This window comes from Dreissena polymorpha, chromosome 3 (genome assembly GCF_020536995.1).
Source record: "Dreissena polymorpha isolate Duluth1 chromosome 3, UMN_Dpol_1.0, whole genome shotgun sequence".
NCBI lineage: Eukaryota > Metazoa > Mollusca > Bivalvia > Myida > Dreissenidae > Dreissena > Dreissena polymorpha.
Window position 1 is genome coordinate 101,258,834 of NC_068357.1, and position 13,308 is coordinate 101,272,141.

A 13,308-nucleotide genomic window follows, 5' to 3' on the forward strand; every position below is an offset into this window, starting at 1 on the left:
ACTAGTTTCACTTATTTATATTGTGTATACATCTTCAAAAGTTTAAACCTTGAATTGAGGAATTATCAACCTTAAAATTCTCACCAAGTTCATGAAAATGAGTTTGTCTTACATGTTTGTCTTTAGTGAAAACAAGGTGTTTGACCCAGATTCAAACTTCGGCTATATATTGTCAATATAAACATGATGTCCAAGTCTCATCAAAATGGGATGAAATGTTGTACCTTTAATAATGAGCTGGAATTTATTCTAAGATTTGACGTGGTTGCCTAGTGTTTGTTTTTTCAAACGTAACCCAGAATTCAACTTTGCTTAGATATTGTCGAAATAAACCCAGTTTCATCAAGATTCCGAAAACGTGGCCAACACGACAAGGACGAAGGATATTGCATCAGGAAATTTGCTGACCTTGATCACTTAATGCATATGTTAGCCTAAAATAATTATTGTCCAACATTACTTCGATGTATATCAATCAATAAATCAGCATGACAATACTCGTGAACAAAGCCTCTGTGTTGTCCTTTAAAGCGGGTATATACGATTTTTTATATGTGTTTAATTGTAATATATTGATAAAATATGTTACAATAACACAAAATAGGCAAGAAAAATTAAACATTAAAGCCGAATTTCATAAAATGCAGCAAAGACAAATTAGCGCCCCGACGTACATATTTTCCTACAATAACCGAAGCATTCGTCTTTGTATTAGGATCGGAGATAGTGTTCGTGTGTCGTATGAATAGATATCGTTGCAGGAATTCAAATAAACCGTTAAACTAAGTTTAGATGCACATCGTACATGTATGGTATACATGCTGGCGAATTCGGCTGTACAGCCGTTTTCAATTTCAGAATTAAATATCTGGCTTATTTCGCATTTTTCGACATATGTTCTTCTTAACTTTTATTTTAATTTATATTGAAATATATATATAATAAGTTTTTTACACAGTTTATATAAATTCATAAATATTTGACAAAATCGTATATACCCGCTTTAAAGTCCGCCTGAAAGCGGTTTGCGATGAAGTAAATAGGAATGCATCGTCGGACACCCCCGGTCTATTCATTACGTTACTCTCCATTCCTATGATATATGAGCGGAGCGTAATCAGCAGCCGTGGGTATCCGACGATGATAGGAATGACGGTCGCCCATTAGTCCGCATGCAATCAGACTTGCAACGACGCCAGTGTTGGCCTAAATATTGTGTTCTCGCATTTTAGCGCTCAGAAACTCGTATGTGAGAAATTTGATATATGAAGTGATCTTTCAATAAGATTTTGCCAGTCCACCTTTTTTGGTAGGTAACCTTGGTATACTGTATGGGACCTTTGACGTAAGGTCTTCTCACTAGATAAAAGGAAAGTAATGGATTTTCAGATGATACATCGTTCGGGAAAGAACAACTAAAACTAAATTTACATGCTAATTACCTGCAACACTGCATTAGAGTGCATTAATTAACTGAAACTCCCTTTTGTATTTTAATGTCATGTTTATTTTACATCTAGTACCACAAGGCAATATTTTCTGTATATTTCATTAATGCGTTTTATTGGTAGGAAATTCGCGAGGCTAATTAATACAGTGAGAGAATGTATGCAAAACATCATACTCTCTATTAATATACATTTCACTAAATTGTTGTGACACGTCATGATGTTTATTGTATGATAAAACAGTTAAGGCCATGATCATACTATAAAATTAAAGCTAGTTTGCATTGGCCTTTTATCTAGTTTGCGCTATTATAAAGTCTGGGTCAATGACCCAGGACAAGAACAGCGTTAAGTTGGGTGATGTGATTGGATTTTTTTTCAAAATTTTGAGCATGTGTCGATTAAATTTGTATGCATGGATTAAAACGTATATGAAGAGGTACATCACATTTTGTTGCAATTGAAATATTGCACAATTGAGCTACAGTACTAAACGCAGTTTTAAATGAACATATAAAGCATTTATTTATATAACCACGGTTTTACACAGTTCACGCTATAGGTGGCACACTACAGTATTTTTAGTCTCGGCCAATCTCGTACACAAGCAGGAGCGAACCAATGTCTGAAAACTGGTCACCTCGCAAATCTGAAAATAAACCAAGCACATATCAAGAATGGTTGAGGCTGTGCCTTCTGAAAAATCAGTAACATTCAAATCAAATGAGGCGGGGCAAAATGTTTTAGTAGTGATTATTTCAAATCAAAACATCAGAATTCTGTGTGTTTCCGAGCCTATTAAGCCAGTTTCAACAACAAACTGCCACTTTCTTGCAGGAGCAAGGTGCCTGGAAACCATTTTTTTACATTGGTAACTTACCAAGTACTTAACAGCAATGGAGAAATATGGGGGTCAAAGGATTAGATTTTTTGTAATAGTTCAATGTCCGTACGCCCTTTCAAGTTTCCAACAGAAATACTGACCGGAGCCAGCATTACACCTGTTTTCGAATTGCATTAATTCTACTTCCTGTATGCATCTTTAGTTACAATACCAATGTTTAGGTAACTTACAAACATCCAAGAAAATCACCACAACTCAAACCTGACATTCATTATTAGTTAGACACTCAAAAAGGTGCTTACTTGAGCAATATTCTCTTTATTTAGAAATTTGACCGGGGCCAATTCGCATTGGTGGCTAAAAAGTGTGGTGTGCAGCCGTAAGGGCCAGCAAAGTCTTAGAACTGCAGAATATGGACTTGTTTTCTTGAAATTTGGACAAAAACAAGCAAATATAATACATTCTTGACCAAGTCTGAAGGCTTGTTTGTTATTTATAAAGCGTTTAATCCGACCCCTGTTTTCCCTTTTTTCTATGCCATGTTCAGGGTCATTGTAGAAGTCATGGTCGTGAAAAGCTACCTCACAGAAACTTATTGCAACAATTAAATGAAGTCTTAATCACATTGAGATGACAAATGGTAGTGCAGGTGACTTGGTCAGCCTTTAAATCATAACTTTATCAAAGAAGCAACACAAAAACACACAGTTTTGGGCCAATAAATTCTTGGCGTTGCTTAGATTTTTACAGCTCTCACAACAAATGCACATGTTTTTGCTTAAAGTAATAAAAATATAAATAAATTGCATGCTAAGCATGATCTTGAAAGGCAAGTTAAGCATGTGTACCTTTAATCTGTTGTAAAAACACAACATTTAAGGCCCCTGTGTAGTAATCCCTTAAACAGGCTCATGCAAGGGAGATAACCCAATCATAGCATAAATAATTGGGGCTGACATATTGAGGAAATACTCCTGATATGACACTAATGATTGCCTAAAAATTGACATCTGAGATAAATATTAATCCATATTTCTTGGAAACAGAAAAAGTAAAACTTCTAGTAAGCTCAGATCATTGTTAAAAGGCATACAGCAATGTGAGGCACTTGCAAGAGTAACTTCTTCACAATAACTTTTTATTTGCTTATAAATAACATCAGTTGAATTGCGCACAATGGCGAAAAGTAAGTTATGGCGCAGTTATTGATTAAACAAAGCACGCAGGACATTTTGGTATAGACCAGGAAACACATTCCGACAAACATGCCAACATTTACCTAGCCCACTGAAGATGTCGCTGTACCTTCAGTAACTGCAACAGAATGTCTTTCCGCTGACAATGCTGTTGACGTACTTTAGTTCTTCTCCAGGGACTATCTTGCCTTACAAGCAAACGACGAAAACCTGAAATAAACGACATTCCACACACACTGATGTCAATGCAAAAGCATGCACAATGTTAACATGGAAACAATGTTAACAAGATTGTTACCAGGCCATAGGTCCTTAACAGTACTAAATTCTGCCCAAACGGCCATTTTGAATCATCGTTTTGATTGGATTCTTATATTGTTTTCTATAATTGTTGACATTATATGAAAATAAAGCCCTTCTTCACCACAGAGTAGTAGGTTTTCGATCCCGGCTACAAATTGAACACATTCTTCATACAGATGTTCTCTTTATTTAGAAATTTGACCGAGGCCAATTCGCATTGGTGGCTAAAAAGTGTGGTGTGCAGCCATAGACCATCCCAGAAATCGATCACTCCCGGATTACCGCCCCTCGAGCCGCCATCTTGGTACTGAAGAAAAATGCAGGGTCCTATATGTTTGTATAGGTCCCTGAAGAATAAAACGAAGTGACGCGATTTTATTCAAATATATTTGAAGATTGAGATGGTTTCTGTAATCGATACAATACTCATATAACAGTTTTTTTTGTTTTTTTTTAATAAATATTGTTATCAGTTCCATCTGCATTGTTTAAGAGTCATAAAACCAGAGACGAAGATCTACGTCTCTGATATAACTCAGCATGAATTAGGCCTTTATTAACATGTGATTAGAAGGTGACGCATGGTATCTTATCTTAATAACAGCATTTACACATGTGGAGATATATGGTGTCACAGACATACAAATTATCACTTTAATCCACCATTGGGACATCGTCTCCAAATGAGGGAATGCTTTCGTTCCTCAATCGCAGATGGTGGTATTTTTACCATTAATTAATTTAATTAACTTGACAATCCGTAGTTACCGAAAAAAAACATCACTACGTTCGTGTTTTAAGAGTTTATTTTAAATCTTAACTGTGTAGTGAACATTTAAGAAAGAAATTAATACGTTGATGGAATGTAGCGAACATTATTTATTGGGACTATTTAAGTTTACGTATGACTACATATGTGTCATGTTGAGCATTGTTATCGTAAATTTAGATTGTATTAAGAAAATAAAGTAAAATAAGCAAACAATTAAGTAAAAATTTAGAACAAGACAACCACAGTTTGTTCAGGCTACATACATTGATACTAACAGTAGAATGGTATTTAAATGATAAAATAAAATTAATTTTATACGCAAGAGCAGATATACACCATTCAATTAAAAACCTGCCATGTTAGGAACTTCTTACACATTTTCGCTAATGAAGATCCCTGGACTAGTTAACTTAAAATCATAAAATTATTTTCCGGCTAGAGATGTATGTTTGAAAGCGATTTTAAAATAAAATATATTAATAAAAAAAACACAGTTTTAGAGTAAACCATATACTTTTTAAAATGAAAAGTTTGCCTCTACGTGAAATCTTACAAAGTTTCGCTTATACATATTTCTGGATCAATTTTAGTTTAAATCACAAATTTTATTTCAGCTAGAGATTTTACATTACCTTAAAAATAATACTTTAATAAGAAATAATAATAAAGAAATAATAAATCTTTAAAAAAACAAAGATATGTACTATTTAATAAAACAAAATCTGTCTCGGTATTGAATCATACACATTTTCTTAATGGGTATATATTGAACTAATTTTTTTTTATAAAGAAATAATCATGTTTTAATCAGAGGCAGATATCTGATTTTCAAAAAAATTGTATATTTCGGTCATAAAAATTTCGCTAATTAACATCTGCGGAATTATTAACGCTAAAATCACAAAATTTACTTCAGACTGCGGAACCTTTATAACTATCTTCGAATTCAATAAATAAATAATTGTGTTTTAAGCAAAGGCATGACTGAAAGGATTTCTTTAAAAAAAATCGGCCTCAAACATTACGTTAAGAATTTGACAGATTACAGCGTTTTACGTGTCACCTATGTAGGACGCTGTTATCTGTCAAATTCTTCAGTGCCATGATGGTGGCGGGGTCACGTAATAGCCAATATGGCGGTGGTCAATTCATCGATTCTGGGATTGTCTATACCGGATGTAAGCACGCAGGTGCGCGTGACGCAACGTATTAGATTGTATCTTATAGTTGTAAGCGACAATTGGCACAGTGATCCGCCCTTAAAAATACGCTAATGGACCCGTAAATAAACTTCGAAATACATACATACATTGCGACAGTTTCGACATTGAAAGTTCGGTTCACGTGAGACGAGCGAAAGTCGGAGACGAACAGTTTATTAATGAAGACTGGATTGGTATTGATATGTCACGCCATAAAGCAAACGTTGCGTTGGATCCAAAGTACCTGATGGTCGCAGTAGATGAAAATGACGAACCGGTCGGTATGTACCTACTTTACTTTCCTACAAAGGTTAGGTGTGTGTAAAATCAGTATTTGTATGCCAACGGTAGGCACAAAGAAGTCGCACTGTGCTTTACTTTTTCGATTTTTTCTCGACGCTTTTTCGCCCAATATTTGTTGTGTGAGTGCACCTACATGACTAACAGATGATGTGTAAGTTTCGTGACGGTCTATTGATTTTCGGGTTATGGGCCTTGGACTGAGAACGCAACGCTTTCAGATATTGAGTGTGAATTTCGTGTTTGTTCATTGATTTTTGACGAAGTTATAGGCCGTGTACTTGGTAATTTCCTTTTTTCCGAAGGCACTTGACGAAAAGCTTTCAATATTTAGCTGATTTGTGTAATGTTTAACTAACTTAATGACCTACAGATGTTTCGTCTCACTCAGGGGCGTAGATAACCTCCAAACATTGGGGAGGCGGGCGCAAGGTCCCGGCTCTGAAAAAAAAGCATTGTTTGTGTACTTAATTTTGTGTTAAATATTAATGTAAATAATAAAACAAAACATTATTAAGCAACATTACGAGAATTATTTGTATGTTTTTTTTTCTTTCTTAATTTCGTTTGTATTTAGATCGACGTTAGGTAGTAAGAACGGTCGCAATCTAAAATTTAATACTAATATACATACCTTATCGTAGTGGAGATATGTGAACAAATCAAACCAACTAGATTGGAATGAACGCTGTTCTGGCTTTTTCTTCCCGAATGTACGCTTAGGAAAAGCAAAATTTCGAGGCTGATTAGGAATACTCATTTTGAACAGTAAACAATTACATATATAATATTATTTCAATGATTTCTAATCAAATAATAACTGAATGCTTAGAGAACAAAAATATATTCAATCATATTAATGTTTTTCACGCGTATATTTATTCAAAATTGTTTTAAGTGGCAGTTTCATTTGATTTAAAGCGATCAATTAACATAAAAAGAAAAGCCTGTCCTTGATCAGAGACGTAGATATCTAAGTCTCTGCCTTAATCAAAACACCGACTGTGCAATCACGGAAAAGAACAATAAAACAATTGACGCAATGACATTAACCTGGGCCCTTGGTTGATGACACCTAACAAGGGATATTGACACATCACTATTGGCAACCTCGGAGCAAACGGAGAGGGGACACATGGCTTCTGCACTGACGGCGCGTGATTACAAAAATACTGGTTTGGGGGCAGCGATTTTTGGAGACTACTTTTTATTTACATAACGACGACTAGCCGAAATATTGGGGAGGCGGCCGCCTCCCCTGTCTCCCCATTATATACGCCCCTGGAGTCTCACTCGATCGATTTATGGCGCTGAAATAGGTGTTGTACTTAAAAATTTCCTATATGATCCCATTTGCCCGTTATCGGGATTTTTTTAACGCAAAGCTTTCCAGTGAGGAGCTAATTCTAAGTATGTGAGTCTATCTACATGACCTTCAGATTAAGTGTGAGTTTCATTCCGGTTCATGAAGTTTAGGCGAAGTCATGGGCCTTGGACTCCGAAATTTTCCGTATACGAGCCTAGCCACATGACCTACAGATAAAGTGTGAGTTTAATTGCAGTCCATTGATTTTGGGGGTAGTTATGGGCCTTTAACTAAGAAATGTTCCGTTTTCCGGAGGGTTTTTAACGCAAAGCTTCTGAGCTTTTTTTTGGCATGTGAGTCTACATACATGACCTACAGATGAAGTGTGAGTTGCCATCCGATCGATTAAAGCAACGCTTTCAGATGGTGAGCTGATTGGTATGTGAGTCTACCTACATGGCGTGAAGATGAAGCGTGAGTTTTGTTTAGGTAAATAGTTTTTGGCGAAATTGGACTCTAAAATAGCTAATGTGCGACTTCAAAGCGCCGTATGGGGGCATTGTCATTCACAAACGCCAGGCTTCTTATTTGATGATTTCTTAAACAACTGATAAAGGCATGCGTCATTTCAAATGGGATAGAGCAAATAATACACCTGACAGCTGTGGAATCGCAATGGGATTCGAAATCGGAACAGTAATATCAATAAGAGTTTTACACTTCAGTAATATTATCAATAGTGCGCATGCATTTAGCGGTATTTTATGTAGATTTTATTTTAATGAAATAATATATTTTCCCTTTAAGTGTCTCAAACTACTTTTTAAAATAATAAAAGATACATATTTTAGTGAGCGGTTTACAACACAACTATTTCTTACATCATTATATTTTTTATCTCCATATTCCTTTTAGCTATTTATACAATATAAATTATATATTATTTGTATTACAGTGATGTTCCGGTGCATTGTTCCCATCTAACTCTGTGACATCTCTGTTCACTCGCAATACGGGCTCTTGAAATACCGCATCAAACAATCAATTGTTGCAATGCAACCCACTGTTTCTCTATATTCATGTTATATTATATTTGTATCAGTGAATCTGAAGTTATTCGCAAAATTAACGACGAGATATGGTAAGATGACAATATTGATAAGAACTCATAGAAAAATTAGAAGAGTCTTGATAAAAATAAAGTTCAAGAGCTTTACTTGAGCGGCGCAAATATAAGAAGCGTTTCTTCCAATTTTACTTGAACAATACAGATCAATGTCAGAAACATTGATAAACAACCGACCGCGTTTTCAGCCGCAATAATTATTTAAACAAGCAAATTCGTTGAATTGATATCCCCCGCCAAATAAATTTTGTTTATGGATGAGTGTGTAACTAAAAGAAAAGATATAAGTGAAGGGTTGTGCCTTTTGTCAATTATTTTTAACTCATTTGTACCTGTGATGGGTTTGCAGACAATAAAATGCAGAATCTTTTGATGCATAGTAAAGGAATGACTAAATAATGAATAATTCATCAAATTTGTGACCTTTGACCTCAATGTGTGACCTTGACCTTAGCCCCTAGGATTATGGGTGTTGAATGTGAAGCACCCCCAGATGATTGAGAACAACTATGGCAAGTTTCATGGCTCTGGTTCATGTGTTAATGGAGGTGAAGCTCTGAGCTTATATTAAAAAGCTTTTTTTTCAAGATACAATGGGATATTACTCCGTTAGCAACAGATGGTGTACAATGCCATTTGGCGTGCAGCATCCTCTTATCCATATATGTACTCATACCAAGTTTCTATGATATCCGCCGAAGCACTTTCAAGATATGGCTCCGGACACAAAAATGCCGGCACTGACAACGCCAGAAAAATATTACTCTTCCTATGGCGGGGGATAATAATTGAATTACCACAAATATTGGTATCATAAACCGACAGATATTGGTATCATAAACTGACTTCCAACCACAGGTCCCTTAGATAACTGAATTGTAACATAATAAGTTTAAGTAATCGAGTAGGGCTGGTTCCGTTCCTACTTTATAATGCTGAATGCTAAAAGACAAAGTTTAATTGACAAATGCAATTTTAATAATAACTTTAGAATTCTGTAATGTTGAATCTTTTCATTGCAAAAATACATTTGAAATGCAATAACCATATTTTAAACAAAACGATGGAATAAAACAGTACGGTCAAATAGTTCGTTACATTCATATGCATTTGTTTCCAACCGATATTACACATGTACAATCGTTGCAATAGAGTTGCTTCACGAGGAGTTTTATTTTCATATTTTTAAAATAAACTCGCTGTGTTGAGATATATATAATATAATGATTAAGTGACGAAATAAAGGTAATGTCAATGAGCTAGTCTTTAACATCAAATGGGTTTATAATATGAATACACAATGTTTTCTATATGCAAGCATAAATCATTTCTACAGAAGAAAAAGTCATGTATATGAAGCTTATAGTTATGTATCCATTGATGTTCAAAAAAATATCTCTCTAGATATTGTTTTTGGTGTTTCAATATTCCTATAATAAATGATAAATTGTGTTTGGATAATGCCTCCGTGATCATGGCTTAACGGATCACTGTAATCACTGAAACATACGTATTCAATTTTCATATTAACGACGGATGGCTAGACGAACGGGCAAGTTAAAATGGAGCTGATTACGTTAACTGATTTAATACTGATTCATTACTTTTATGACATTCATTTTGTAAAGCGATAAAAAAGGCATATGGCATGTAATTTTGTGACGAATAGACACGGATGAAGCACGCCAAGATTAGCCTAAGTAGGTGTTTTCTCATTCGCCGGGTTTACATCGGGATATACATCAGACAAAGAGCATTTGGTTGATATTAGGTTGGGTCGCAACATAAGTATGCTACATAAGTAAGTGAGGCGTCATCAACTTGGGAATGTTATTTTTTATCTTCAAAGAACGAATACACGCTTTTACAAATATGTATGCCGTATTCATGATAATACATGTATTAATGACTTGTCAGTGCATAAAGACTAACTGTATTCTTTGTATATATTTAAGGATACGGAGGAATCACCCTAGCAACACCAGATATTTGTTATATTGGAAACTTCATTGTACGTGAGGACTGGAGAGGGAAAGGGATCGGACAATTGATATCGCAAGCTTTGATTGAACGAGCTGGGGACAGAAATATCGCTATGGATGCCGTATCTTATATGGGGGATTTTTACGAAAGAAATGGCTTCAAGTTTAGTACATCAAATGTAGCGTATAACACAGTTTGCGTTAATGAGGCTATGAAGAAATCGGTTCAGTCTGAATTCAAGTGCAGGGATTTGACAGAAGATCTCTGGCCAATGGTGACGAAGTATGACAGACAGGTGTATCCAACACTAGATCGAGAGCGAATTCTGCGGGCCTGGTTCTGCGCGGAAGGCTCTCGGGCTATGGTTGCGTTTCGTGTTAACCAGGTAGTTGGGTATGGAAGCATTCATGAAAAGCCCCATCAAGAATACGGTTTAAAGAACGTCTTTGCAGATAATGAAAGCGTTGTTGAAGCAATTTTAAGAGAGCTATTTAAAGAAGTACCGGAGGGTCGGTTGGCGCATTTTGAAAAAGATGAAGGAAAACCAATGCCAAAGTATCTAGAACACAGCGTTTCTCGATTTGACTTTACTGGCATTCGAATGTATAACAAATATCCTTTGGAGACAATTGGGGACAAAATGTGGTAAACATCTGCGGCCATACTTTGAAAGTTGTATAAACACTGATTAACCGTTCATATAATGGACGCAGTTAAGTTACGATTATGCTGTCAATATTCTTGAAGGGAATTGTTCACATTTTAATATTCAATATAATTGTCATCGTTTAAAAAAAGTTAACATTATGCTTGAACAACCGAAAGGACACTCCTGGCTTAGAAATGAAACATACTGGTTTATCATTGGATTATCATCTTGTGATATCGGTAAAATAAAGCGTGTGTAACGCTTTTCCTCAAGTTTGATCAAACATGTTGGTTTTGTGTTTATAATTCTCGAAAACACTAAAGCCTGTATATTGAGTTTGATATGTACGAATCTAGGACAAGAACACAATAAAACTCTATTGATTTCATGTGTGTTTGTTAATTTCGTTTGTTCATTTGTAAACCTTCCGCACTAGTGATAGATTTGTGTCATTTTGTTTCATTAGAATACCTTACTTTTATTTAATGTAACACTCACCATTTTTAGCTAGGCAAGAGAACGGACAGCAGAACAAGTTTTCATACAATTTTGAAAACATCACTGTTATGTTTCACTATTTGAGAAATGCATGTATAGTATTTTGCGGCAAGTATACTGGTTATTGTTTAAGTATCATAGGCAGCCTGTTCATTGGCATAAAGAAAATAAAGTACAATGTTTCCAAATAATGGAGATTAAAAATGTTTAAGTGACGCCACAGCAGGGCAGCACATTAAACAAAAGACATGTCAGTAAAAATGTATGTTAACACAATTATTTTGAAGATGGGCAAGACAAAGAACAATACATAAAAATGATGCTGCTTAGTAAATTCCAAAATAAAATGTGTACAGAAACTGTTAATTAATTTCAACACTATTGTAAGCTGCAAGTCAGTCCTTGCATCATTTTAATCATTCACAAGAAGTTTGAATTTGGCCTGAAACCGCCCCTGAAAAATGAAGTGTTGGTGTTTCTTCAGGCTCCATCTACTCGGCATTATGAAATAATAAAAAGTAGATTACACAAGTCATTGAACTTTTCCAGACAGTGTTGCAATTAGTGTTTATGTGGCTTCTTTGTTTCTGTGTCAAAAAACAAATAAATTAGTTGAGTTCCATATTCATTCATTTTTATAAAGTTTATTCTAGCATTGTCTTTGAAAGGACAATAGTTGTGGGAATAATTAAGTGACCATAATGTTTAATTTCACTCATGTACTTTGTTTTCACTCTTGCACATTTCAAAAAAGATGTTTCATCACAAATAGTTTATAAATATATTACTATGAATCTTTATAAGCATAATTATTTAGATTAGTTTTTATATCTGTAGCTTTTTTCAATTTCTATTGTCTGTAAACATCTAAATAATTTGTTGAAAGTGTAAAACGGCTATCTTGAAAAATAAGGTTCTTCTTGAGCCGTGGATTCTAGGGGATGTTAATATCTCGTGACAGAATGTCAACATACCGTGTAGCATAGAAATTACTCATAAATAAATGTTACTTAGAAACGCAATACATGTGGGAGGAAATATCTTATAAGAACGTATCGAGTTATGGCGAATTACAATATCCACTTGTTTTATCGCATTTGATTTGCAAAACTATGGTGGCTGTGTCAAAACTTTTTTCCGTAACTAACTTCATCATGTGCGAACATTCTATCAAGAATATCGAACATTCACGCGATCTCTACATCCTCGACTCAAAAAGATCCCACGATTCAACAAGATCCTACCATACAATACCTATATCCGAAATTGATTTTCTCGTCCGGATACACATCATTTCGTGAAATATGAAACTAATAAAACAAAAAAGGACGTTCGTTGCATATGATTACAGCAATCGAAATAACAACAACAAATAATTGTTTACGAAACTTACTTCCATACGAACCACCAAAATGCAAAATTATTCGTATATTGTTGTTCCTTACATTCTCTCGATTGAAATTCGGGAATATCTTGTATCGACTGGACAACCTCCGCGAAGAGATTTGATTGGAACCAGCAGAGCTCGATCAAATTTAATCTCCAAGCATAATTTTCGTTTCACGCTCAAATTCAATATCTTCCATCACAAGAAAACCCTACAAGATTTGGTAGGATTTTATTTTTTGTTTTAGTATAATATAATGAAAAAAGTATCATTTGCTTTATATTTGATAATAGT

The 13,308-nt window shown here is 34.9% G+C and overlaps 1 protein-coding gene across 1 annotated transcript; it reads left to right on the forward strand.

Annotated features, from left to right (window-relative positions):
• The first annotated feature begins 5,803 nt into the window (after positions 1-5,803).
• Positions 5,804-11,492, forward strand: LOC127875081 (uncharacterized protein F36G3.2-like). Its single transcript, XM_052419898.1, has 2 exons — positions 5,804-6,046; positions 10,453-11,492. The coding sequence occupies exons 1-2, from the start codon at positions 5,968-5,970 to the stop codon at positions 11,127-11,129; spliced, it is 756 nt and encodes a 251-aa protein (XP_052275858.1). The 5' UTR covers positions 5,804-5,967; the 3' UTR covers positions 11,130-11,492.
• Positions 11,493-13,308: the final 1,816 nt, after the last annotated feature.